This window comes from Mastigoproctus giganteus, chromosome 8, assembly GCF_048544385.1.
Source record: "Mastigoproctus giganteus isolate SK-2022 chromosome 8, ASM4854438v1, whole genome shotgun sequence".
Taxonomy (NCBI): domain Eukaryota; kingdom Metazoa; phylum Arthropoda; class Arachnida; order Uropygi; family Thelyphonidae; genus Mastigoproctus; species Mastigoproctus giganteus.
The window spans coordinates 153,853,169-153,866,284 of record NC_143582.1 but is presented as its reverse complement, the minus strand read 5'-3'; the positions used below and the strand labels follow the sequence as shown (position 1 = coordinate 153,866,284).

Sequence of the window (13,116 nt, the reverse complement as noted above, 5' to 3'; positions counted from 1 at the left end):
CGCATGAGGATAGTCAGGATCTGCTGATGTAGCTGGGACAGGATCAGGAGGGTCTGTAGATGGTTTTGGATCTGCATCAGTAGATGTTGTGCTACCAACTTGCTTTTGAGGTGTTATGTCATTCAGACAAAGTCAAGTTATGCATGATGTGGAGCTGCATAAGATGCTGAGAAGTGAAGAAGGGTTGCTGTTCTGAAAAAACTATTAAAGTTTCAAATGCTGCAGTAGCTCTCTGCCAGGATACTTTTTCCACCTGACACACATTGTCATTGCTTTCTTCCTCCTCTGCAACTTTCATTTTTCCATGATTCACAACAGCTTCTATAATATCTTCTGTATTCAGTATATGAGTTAATGGTATATCTTCATCCACAACAAGCCAGTCGTCGACTTCATCTCGAGGCAAATTCATTTCGTCAACTAACTCGCAGATTTCATCATAAATAGTGCTGTTGACAGCTGCACTGTTGCCTGGAAACTCCTCAAATTCGATGGACTTCTCAAATATTACAGCTGGCCACAACTTTCTCCAACATTTCCCTGTGAGAAACATTTCTGTGGACTCTGTGAGAAATGAAACATTTCTCACAGAGTCCCAAGCACAACTGATAGTGTAGATAGCATCTTTGAGGTTATATTTCTTCTGAAAATCCAGAATTGTCCCGTCAAAATTAGTCATTTTCTGGATGAAGTTGCACCTGTAAAACATTTGTTTTGCATCACTCCCTGATCCATTGTTTGGATCAGACTTGTGATGTTAGCTGGAAGATAACACATGAAAATTTTGCCATTAACTAGCTCTTCATCAGGAGGATGTGCGCGACAGTTATCCAAGAGCAACAAAACCTTACTATTCTCTGGTAATCCTTTCTTTAACACTAGGGACAAATGAATAATGAAACCACTTGGTAAAGATTTCTGTGTCCATCCAACTGTTACTCTGTGAATGATAATGTATGGGAAGGTTACTTATGCCTTTAAAGCACCTTGGTTTAGCAAATTTGCCGACCACACACAGCTTTACCTTATGATTTCCTGATGCATTTGCACAAATGAGCACAGACACGCTCCTTATTTTGCTTAAACCCATGAGCTACTTTCTCATTACCACCAGACAAAGTAGAATTAGGCAGACACTTCCACATTAGTCCTGTCTCATCTGCATTATAAATTTTTTCCCCCACTATTTCACTAAACACCTCATGAAATGAAGCTGCAGCCTGAAAATCAGCCAATTTCTGCTCCCCTGACAAATCCAGCTTAGGGATGCCATGATGAACCTTGAATCGAGTAAGCCAGCCACTTGAAAATGAACACTTATCTTCAATTTTCATTTTCTCGTGAAATTCTTTCACTTTTTCTTGCAACATGGGTCCAGAAATGCAACCACCCTTGGATCTTTTCAGCGAAAACCACTCGTATGGGGCCTGGTCAAGCACTTCCATTGTCGGTGTATGAAGAGTATGATGCTTCTCTACACTCTTGTCACTGCAACTTGGCATAAAACTCCTTTATTTTCTGAGACTGAGTCTTAATGTCATAGATCGTTGAGGAGCCAACATTAAATTCTTCAATGAGCACTGCACAACTTTCACTTTTCTCAAGCCTATTGCATATTTCCTCTTCTGCTTTGAGGGTAAGCATTACACATTTACGCTTAATTGCTACTGTTTCAGCATACTAGGGGTTGAAAGAGAACACAGAATTTGAATAACGGTAAATCAACCTGTATATTTACACAGTGAATTTTTGGGAGTGAGAGACAAACATGTGAATCAAAATTCAACTTTTGTGGTTTGGCCTGCAGACTGTTAGATGATGAAGAAGAGAATTTCATCCTGGCTATAGGGGAATTGGTCGTCTTGAATTTGTGAAGAGTACAGTGAATGTCGGGGTGTACACACCTCAGCATTCACTTCCCACAATTAGAGATCACTATGGGGATGTTGCTAATTGCATTTTTCAGGATGATTGCTCCATGTCATAGAGCCAAAACCATAAGTAGCATTTCATACAATTAGCAAAAGTTTTAAATTTAGGAAACATCTCACTCTTATTTAAATGAATGTAATTTATTTTGCTGTCTTTACTGCCCACAGATGCAAAAATGGTTGAAGGGTAAATCAATTCACACGAGAACATGACCCAGGAACAGTCTAGACTTCGATACAGTTAAAAATTATTGGAACAAAATGGGTGTTTCAGTAATGCAAAAGAAACTAAAACCACTTAGAGAGCTTCAAGAGATATTAATACATATTTGGTACCATGAGAATTTTGCATGAATACATTCAGAACCTTATCCAGCCGATGCCAGCAGTCATCAAAACAAGGGATGGGCCAACAGAATATTAGTATGTTTTTTGGTTATATAGCTGCCTGTCATCCTAGTATGATCAAAGTAATGAAAAAAAAAAAAAAAAATCACTGCTTTCTTAGAATTTTTGTTATTATATGAACCATAACTAATTTGTTATTTTGGAGAAAAGTACTTATTTCATATATTTACCCAATAAGGCATAAGTAAATTTTTCTGCAATTGATAATTTGATATGTGTATTGTTATTACTTATGTTTTTTCAGCTATTTCTAAAAGATTAGCTGCCAGTATAAGGACAAACAACCTAAAAATGAGGCAATGCAATTTTATTTTTTTGAGACCACTGTGCATTTTATATACTTTTCCTTTCTTTTTATTTTATATTTTTATGGATTTTTTTTTATTTTTACTAATAAAACTGGATTTATTTTTCTGCTTTGTTGAGTGTGACACAAATTTTATTATTATACTGATGCTTACCACCGTTTTGCTGATGGAGGGGGAGTCGTGTGATCACCACACAACTAACAGGCTAATTGCCATTTGTTTGGACATTCTCTGCAAAATATTTATTTAAATGAAAGTTTATTACTTTTGGTTATACATTTTGTATTGTGGTCTATGAGTAAAGAAACATGTTTGACTATAAATAACAACACTATTTTAAATATATTTAATTAATGCTAGCACAATAGAAAGCCATACATAAACTTAAGAAGTAAATAAATTTTTCAACGTCTGTTCAATATGGCCATCATTTTTGTTCGCAGAATTGTAGTCTTTTTGGCCACAGAGCAACACGTGGCAAAGCACATTCCTCAGAAATGTTCACAACTTTTCAAACTACTGACTGCTAAAGCTCCAGCAGAGAGTTGTGCTTCTTACAGTATCCTTTAAGAGGCCCACAAAAAGTAATCATAGGGTGTTAAATCCATGGAGTATGGTGGCCATTCATTGGAACCCTACCATCCAGCCCATTTTCATCAAAGAATTTGTGAACAGTTTTCTCATAATGAGTTAGTGCTTCATCCTGCATAAAAAGGAAATGCAGGATGAAGTACTAACTCATTATCCAAATTCCATCCCCTGGACCAATGGTTCTTAAACCTTTTGGTCTCAGGGTCCCTTTACACTCTTAAAGATAACTGAGGATCCCAAAGAGCTTTTGTTTATGTGGGTTATAGCTATTGATATTTACCACATTAGAAATTAAAACTGAGAAATTTTTTAAATATTTATTTATTAATTCATTTAAAAAATAACATTAATAAACCCATTATATGTTAACATAAATAACATTTTTTATGAAAAAATAACTATATTTTCCAAAACAAAAAAATTTTTTGTGAGAAGATTGGCATCATTTACATTTTTTGCAAGTCTCTTTAATGTCTGGCTTAATAGAAGACAGCTGGATTCTCATATCTGCTTCTGCATTCAGTCTGTTGCTTTGTGTTTTGGTTGAAGTACAACAGATAGTTCCTGACTTTATGAATTAATTCGTTCCTAGCGCATGCTCGTAAAGTGGGAATTTATTTTCCATAGACATAATGTTAAAAACAGGGGTTACATTCTCAATAATGAAATTAAGTAGCTAAATAGGTTGTTTGAACAATGACTGATTTATCCTAAGAAATGAAAACATAGCCTGCCTGTAAAATCAAGCAAATTTTAATTTAAAGAAATTATTTACGACTTACAAATGTTAAAGAATGTTTATTCTTCATCATAATCGACTAAATGCACATTGTTCATCACTCATTGTTGGGTCGGCACTCGTTGGTTTGTTGCACAAGGAGCCATCTTCAGAAATGCTTTAAGAGGCATTTGTTTTCAAGATCTCTTTTCTTTATAAATGTCACGATAGCATGCATAAGCATTTTTTAAAATTTTTTTAATCACAAGATACGCGCAAGTGAGATAGCAACATGATTCGCATGGAGTAACAAACTTGCGAAGCTTAAAAAAGAATGAAGAGAGAATATTCTGAAAATTTGTTTTTTATATAATTGAAGATTGCAGTGAAGGGGAACACATTTGACCATAATAACATAAAAACCTGCACAATTCCAACCATCGGTATTTTCTCAAATGCAATAACATCGAGTGTACTACCCGTTTATAATAGATTTCATTAACAGAAAAGCCCAATAAACTGGAAAGTGTAAATTGTTTTTGTGGTTGTGGCCTCCAGAATGTGCTTTAGAAAAATGTTTATCACAAAACTGCTCAAAATTTGTTCTTATAACAGAACATATGATAACGATGAAAGTGTAGTGCATTTTAATGATTTGAATTGATAACTAATACAATTTACGCTATAAAAATTACCATTTGGAGAGAGAAATAGCATAGTTATACAGTGAAAATTTCAACTTCCGAGGTCTTGAAACGATAACTAAAAAACAATGTGTTATTGGGTTCGCATTACGGTATTTTTACCATATGATGGTGCCTCTGGAATGGATTAATATCGTAAAGTGGGGTACGCTGTATTGTATAGCTACGAGCGTGTTTTGAAATGCAGTATTTATGAATGTTTAACATTCATTTTTTGCAATTAATGTTCATATTTTCGATTTTCTTGATACTTGTTAATCAAGAAGAAAAAACTTGTAAAGCGGGAACTGCCTGTATACGAAGAAAATCTGGCCTCACACATATGCAGTTGGAAAAGGGAGGAGTATGCTAAACATGCTGGGTAACATTGACTCGGTGTCGAAGTTAACCATCATTTTATGTTCCTATGTTTAAAGAAGTGTTGGGGCCTATTACTAGGTTGGCAGAATTTTGACAAAAACGCTGAACTTATTTTTATATATAGTGCAATTCTCTGAACATTATTATTATTATTGCCTATGGGAATTTGTCTCCAAATTTCAGATCATACATTAAATGGAGGAGCTGTTTGAAAAGAAAATTTTAGGTGAAATATTCAAATATTCATTATATAACAGTTTGGAACTGGTTATATGCACTGATCTGAATTTCTTTAACATTGGCATGAACAGTTTAAGCTTAATTGATGAGACAGTTCCCTCAGTGATTTTTTTTTTTTTTTTTTTTCCCATGGAATTTTGAAAAACTGTGAAAATGAAATATTTATACATGGATGCTTTCAAATATTAATTTGTTTTTATTTTGAAATGATTACCAAACATAAGAGTAAAATTATCAAAAATCAAATTAGAATTTAAAAAAAAAAAAGAGTTCTGGAAGGATATAGAATAAACCAACAGTTTGATATTGGAATAAATTTTCTTTTGTGCCTTATCTCGCTCTTTCCTTAGTAGCATAGAATTAGTGATTTGCAAAATAACATGCCTTAAATTTTTGATTTAAAAATATACAATAGTAATATATAATTAAAATTAATACTTGTTAGGAAGATGAAGAATGGAAAGATATTGAAGAAGAGAAAGAAAGGGATTATTCAGGTTTGAAGATACAGGCATTATCAATCAGGTAATACAAGAACATTATTTACTTTACTCTATACCACTGATCCTCCAATGCACTGACCAGGATTGAATGTTCAAATGTGTGCTAAGGCTGCACCTTGGAAATGAATACACTTGGTTACTAACCTTTAGTATGAGAATTATTATGCTTTTATTTATGAATATAAATCAGTAATTTCTTAAGAAATTACTGAAATTTTGAAAAACTCATTTAGTTTGGTATTAGAAATAAAATACCTTCCTTTGGTGAATATTAAAGTGAAATTCACTTTACTTTTTATACAAAGCAAATTGCATTTATAATAGCATGAAATAAACAAAAAAAAATTAAAAATCATTTATCCATCCATCATTGAACAAAGCATCCTTTTTTAATGTGCTTTTAAGAAGCTGAGGGCTGTATTTTAGTTCCTTTTTGAAGACTGTTGTGCTGCCCACATCATTTTAGGACATCCCGAAACAGATTTTTAAAAATGCTTTATAGTTAGAAACTATACTATAAAATTAAATTTGTTCGGCTCTGTCATACAGAGTATAAATGGAAATTTATTTTGTTAATTTCACTGCAATAGACAGTTAACAATCCCTTTTTAAAAAAATCTATAAATATAGATAATTATCGTATGGTAACCTATTTTGTCTTCTTAGATTTGAACTTCAGGACCCTTTTATTTAGACCAGGGGTTCCCAACTGGTGGATTGCAAACCCCTGGGGGTTCATGAAAGTGTTCCAGGGGGTTTGCACTAAAAATTCTGTAATGGCATCTGCTTAAATTTATATAGGTATATTTTTGTAAACTTTCAAAGTTTACAAAAGTTATCAAACCAGACTACAAAATAGTTTAATATTAATTTATGTGGTTTGGTTCAAAGTTTATATTTAGTCGTGTTTTGGGTCACACACCCTTACATAGTGAGCATTTGTGACAAAATTAAATTTCTTTTCATTCTCAAAGACCATTGTTATCTATAGGTACTTAATAATTTTATATTTTTATTAATATAAAATTATTATATTGCAATATTGCTTATAAAAGTGTAGTACTGGAAATATTTTATAATAAATTCAGGACTATTATAAGATTTCAGAGAATATAGGCTTTATTAGTGGTTCGCGATAAAAATATGTTAAAAGCGGATTGTGAGTCAAAGGTTGGGAACTGCTGATTTAGACTATTTCTTAAACATTCTGTCTAGCTTCAGGAATATTGACTTGACTTTTGACATTTTTGCCAACTTCATGTCATCCTCAACATTCAGTCTGTTTCTTGCCTTTGTTTTGATATGAAGAATGTGTTGAAAATCCACTCTCACAGATGTATGTAGAGGTAAATGGAAGTAAAACTCGAAAGGCAAGCATGGTGACATTTGGATGTGATTGATACATAGCACACCAGAACTGAGTCAGCAATTTTTCATAAAACAAATTACATGCTGAGGAATCATTCTGCAGATCCAAGAATTCATCCTGTACTTCATCAGGAATGCCGACTACATTCAGGGAGGGGTGCCTCCGTAGCCAGGTGGGAAGGAGCAGCAGTGCGTAGCACACGCTTCATGATTAGACCGGGGTTCGAGCCCGTCACCACCAAATACGGAGGATGCGGAAAGGTCAGGGAATGACCATCGCATATTCCGGAGCAATATGGCCTTAGTTGCTAATGCTCCTAAAAACCAAATGACAACAACGACATTCAGGGAATCAGAGAATGAATTTTGTACCAGTGCAGCAGCTTCTTCTGTAAGCTCAGGGAAGTACCACTGAAATTCCTTTTCAAGGGATTCAACGTGCCCAGTAATCTCCTCCTTCAGATTCCTCTACCACACTGCAGTTTTTCAAACATGGCAATGTTTCCAAGATATACTTTCTGACGCCAGTTTTGCAGCTTAGATACAAATGCCTGAAGATTGTCTTGAAATTGGATAATGTGTGTTTCCTTTCCCTGAAGTTTCAGGTTCAGCTTATTTAGCTGGTTTAAAATGTCTGTAAGTAAGCAACTCTTTTCTTCCAAGTTTCATCATTAAAGTAACTTGATTTCATCTTTCAACTCAAAGACACGATTGATATTTCCTTTCGACAACCAGTGTACAGCAGTGTAGAAAAGTAGAACCTCGTGATCAGAATTCATGTCTTTACAGAGTTCTTTAAACAGACTGGGTGTTGATTGCTCCAGATTTGATGTAATTTACAATTTTGATCAGAGAATTAAGTAACTTGCAGAGGAGAAGAATCTTACTTGCAAGAGCATATCGGTGAATCATGCATTGAATGCCCTTTGCTTGGGGAGCAAGTTCTTTCACTTTTGTCTGAAAGCTCGACTTTGACCCTAGCATAGCTGGTGCTCCATCTGTACAAACTCCACAGACGTTTTTCCACTGTAGTCCTCCAGTTTCAAAAAAAGTATTTATCTTCTCCACAATATCTTCACCTTGTAGTTTCAAGTGCACTACAAAACAGGAACTCTTCTTTGATATCATCTGAATGAATATATTTCACGAAGACAAGCAACTGAGAACATGAATTTACATCCGTTGATTCACCAACTTGAAAAGAAAACAATGAAGAAACTTCGATTTCATTCAAAACCTGCTGTTTTACATCTATGGACATATCTGAAATGCGCCTCTGAATAGTGTTATTGGACAGAAATATTTGTCACATCTTTTTCTTGCTGGCTTCCCCAAGAATTAACTTCACCATCTTCAACATACAGGGTTTGATGACCGTTTCTCCAATCGTGTAAGTTTTTTTTTTTTTTTTTGTTCGACAATTGCCAATGCGACTTCATATGATGCTCGCACTGCTGCTGTGCTCTCTTGCTGAAAACTTCCTGTAGGATCAAGTCTCTGACGTCTGAGACCAATTTCATAGCATTGAAAGAACTCCAAATCCTTTTTAGTATATTCCGAATGTTTTGTCTCGTAAGTGACATTTCAGAGATTCAGCACTGAGAACAACATTGCACAAAATGCATTGTGGCTTCTCTATGCCATTGCTGATCAAGGTGGTAAAGACAAATTTTAGTCTTCTGAATATTTACATTCAGATTTAGCACAGACAAATGACGACCTACTGACACTCTTTAGATTTTAGAAAGTGCAAGCAGTAGCTAACCCGTGCTCGATAGTGAGTGGCTGGTTTCTATCATAGCACCTACTAAAGGTGGTTGACTATTGGCGAACTAAGTTCCCACCAGTTTGCATTAGACGGCCCATTGCAGACATTATTGAATTACATTGTTGCAAACATGGCGGCATTAGCAAAACACACAGGGTGATCTTCAACTGCGTTAAGAGAGCAACTTGTCTTTATTCAATGGTCCGTATTCGACGGTCTGTTATTCACACATCGAGACACTGATTAAAAATGAATTTTGCATCATAGTGAATATTAAGTGTTGAAAACACTTTGTGACCCCCATGGGGGTCGTGACCCACAGGTTGGGAACCTGGGATCTAGATGCCTTTTGTCTGCTAAATAAAATCAGAACTCCTACTTATAAAGATGCCGGTCAAAATTACCGATAGCGATAGTTACGTATATTCGCTAAACATTTTAAATTTTTAGAAACTACAAAATGAACCTACATGATTAGGGTGCTTAAAATATTTGCGTGAAATAATTTTCAATATTAATTTGAACAATTTATTTCTTATTATGATTATTTATTTTTTTTATTTTTTTTTTTTAAGTGTTCCAAAAACTGTCACTTTTTTTTTTTTTGGTCTACTTTCCAAAAAATGGCTAGCTAATGTCATGTGAGTGTCTGTATCCCTTATCAAAATGAAATTTGTTTAGTTTGATCAGAACCAAATTTATAATACATAGGGTTATTTTTTTTCCCACCACTCTGAAACCAAATGGTCACCATTTCATTTAAGTGTTGCTGTTTATTATTAATTTGATTACAAAATTAAAATTATTTTGTTTGTAGAAGTGCATGGCCTGATTGCATGTTGTGCTAGTTGAAAAACCTGAAATAACTAACGCTGAAAATCTCTTTAAGCCTGAAATTGGCTAACTTTGCCTTTTTTGAAGATTTCTTGCTGTCAAACCAGACTACTACCTATTCAGGCTCTTAAATATGCATGCACACTCACACACACACACACATGAGGGGCAAGCATACACTACAATGACACAAAATCTTGCATATATGATTACGAGGAGCTGAAACAGACTGCTGCCAAAATGGCATTTTCAGTCTTCTCTGGTGCAGGTTGAAATGCATGGGTTTATCTAGTGATTTTATGAATGAGTGAAGTGTCAGGTATTTCTGAGACCGTTTCTATTATTACAAGTTACAACAGTTTCATTTATGTATGTACTTTTTTTTTTTTTTTTTCTTCTTTGTTTGCTGATGCTGTACAAGCTTTGCTTCCTTTCGTTTTGCTAATGTAATATTAATATTAATTTTTTTCTCAATAAAGACTGCTTCTAGCATCTTAATTTCATTGCTGCTTTTTTGTTACTTTGAATTGTTGAGTGATATGACTGTGCTGTGGTAGTCAACTTGCGTAAGTTGGCTGTGCACTATAGTAATGCCATGGACTAGGGAAGGGGATCCTTAATATACAGTTACTGCATTTCATGTAAACATGCTTAACTGACCACTGCAATATATGATATACATTTATTTGGAAGAAAAATCTGGGAACGTTACTTGGATACTGCTGGAAAATAGCTGTAGACTGTTCATGCTAAAGTCAGATTTTTTTAGTCTTCCAATTTTCAGGTTTTTAAACATTCAATGCAAGCCATGCAAGAAGTTTATTCTGGTAGGCTAGTAGGTGCTGCCTGGGGGGAACCCACATTTGTGGTGGAAGGTTTGCTACTGAACCATATTTAGCTGAGTCAGGTGACTTTCATTTAATGGGCCTGTGTGTTTGCTGGTTTATCATTGTAGCAGTTGATATTCTGTTTAAAAAAAAGTGTATGTTGGCTGCTACTGGCCATCTGGATGAGTTGCTGGGGGTCAGGTACTGGTCGGGACCCCACTCCAGTTTGAAGGAGGCATAGTTCTGGTATTTGGCTGGGAGTTGTTTGACATCAGGTTGACACATTTCTTGATACTTCTGCAATATTAAAGTATTGTTAATCTGTTTCAAAAAACCCCACCCCTGTTTAGAAATAAACAAAAGAGAGAGAGATGATTGTAAAATCATCTCTCTCTCTCTCTCTCTCTCTCTCTCTCTCTCTCTCTCTCTCTCTCTCTCTCTCTCTCATCAAAAATTTTACAGAACACCAACAAACTGATAGAATCGAGTATGTGATGATCATCGAAATAAATTGCCTTAATGCCTCTAGGTGTTTGAGGCAGTGAGTTTAGTGGAATTGAATGGTCACTTGTTGGCACCGAGGGAAATGTGTGTGTGTATGTGTTGTGTTTTTATATAAAATCCTTATTTAGATACGATACAAGAAATCAGGTTTTTGTTTTTGTTTTCTTGCATCTTATAGGGTTATAATATTATTTCATTTACAGTGATCAGGCTTTTGTTTTCTTACATCTTATAGGGTTATAATATTATTTCATTTACAGTGAAAAAGAAAAGGAAGATGAACAGTTCCGAGAACAACAGAATGATGAAAATGGAGAAACAATAAAAAACTTAGATGAAAATATGGGACCTTGGAAAATGACTGGTGCAACAGCATCTGGAGCAACAGCAACTGTGCCTTTTCCAAGTAAATTGAAGTTCGAATTCATAATTTACTAAGAGTAAAATTGATAAAACATCACAAATTTTTTATTTTTTTTTTTAGTGCATAAAGTAGCAAGAAATTTACCTGATTCTGTTATTGAAATAAGGAAGGAACAGAATTTACTTACCACTGTAATTAGTAGTAGCAAAAAGAACAGAAAAAAAACTCTTTTTGAAAGAAAGGTAGTCACCACATATTGGAAAAAAAGTTTAACTTTAATTTTTAACATTTCATGATCTATGCAACAATAAGTGGTGATGTGTTAGTATAATTCACTTTTGTCTGATTTTTATCTCTCTCTGTTTTTTTTTTTTTTTTTATGTAATGGCTCCTGTCTTGCCTTAAAAAAGCTCCATGCTGCAGAGTTTGATTTTAACTTCTCCCATTTGTGATTTAATCTCAAAATATGAAAGATTTTTAACTGTTGAATAAATTGGCATTCATGACTAAATTGAACAATAAATAAATGGATTGGAACCTTTATTGCACTGCCACTTCAAGAATTAAATTAAAAATTCTCCCCATCAGAATAAAAGTTCAGAATTGCACCTCCTTGAATAAAGATTTCAACTAGGTTGATGTTACAAATCAACCAAGGAGATAGGTAAAAATAATTCATTCTACAACTTGGTGCAGTTTTGTAAATACTTCCATTGGAAGGGAATAAGACATGAATTCACATGTATTTAACAAACCCGCAAGATCGATATCCCACATCAGCAGAATCTGCCCGAGACCTGCAGAGAGAGAGAGAGAGAGAGAGAGAAAAAAAAAAAAAAAAAGAAAAGCACCATACATACCTGCAATAGTTCAATCATATCAGTATTATCTTCCTAGTATTTAAGAATATAACAACTCGTGCGAATCTGTTAAACACAACACAAAATAACAACGAAAATTGTCCTACTCTCAGAGAACCAGTCATCAATCTGGTGGGGGGGGGACAAAAAATCCTCCCAGACAGACACCCGATCAGTCTGAGGGGAGGGAAGAAAAATGAATAGATAAAAAATAATAATAATAAATAAATAAAATATATATACATATATACACAGGGTGTCTCATAAATATTGGTACAAACATTTAGGGGAAGTAGGTAACATCTAAAGGAATGCGAATCGCATAGGAACCCATAACCGGAAACGTCACCATAAAGTCGGTACACGGCGCTGTTCATCAGTTAGCAAGAGGAAAAATTTCTGGTTTACTCATTCAAGCAGTAGTCGCCGCACGAAGAGCATGCATCAATATACAAACTGTGAGCTGGCAGACATGCACCTAGTGTATGGATTAGCAGAGGGCCCACACGGTGTGTGCCCCCATGCGGCACAACATCGCTTTGCAATAAATGTGTTGGCAGGTATGGTTGGTGACTGCTTAGTCGGCCCATACCTGTTACCATCCCACACGAACTCCGCTAAATATCGGATCTTTCTTGAACAAGTTCTGCCAGGGTTACTTGACGATGTTCCAGCAAATGTGAGACACAACATTTGGTTTCAACATGACGGGGCGCCTGCCCATTATGGAAGGTGTGTTCGTGACCATTTGAACAGGCGTTTTGAGCGTTGATGGATTGGCCGTGGTGGACCCATTGCCTGGCCTCCACGCTCACCTGATTTATTGAG

General features: G+C 35.1%; 1 protein-coding gene across 1 annotated transcript in view; it reads left to right on the top strand.

The window, feature by feature from the left end:
- Positions 1 to 13,116, top strand: part of LOC150081932 (protein CDV3 homolog) — an 84,115-nt gene that overhangs the window by 50,579 nt on the left and 20,420 nt on the right. Inside the window, exons 2-3 of the mRNA XM_090378991.1 lie at positions 5,706 to 5,785; positions 11,325 to 11,470. Coding sequence (XP_090235117.1) covers positions 5,706 to 5,785; positions 11,325 to 11,470 — 226 coding nt within the window. The remainder of the gene's footprint in view (positions 1 to 5,705; positions 5,786 to 11,324; positions 11,471 to 13,116) is intronic.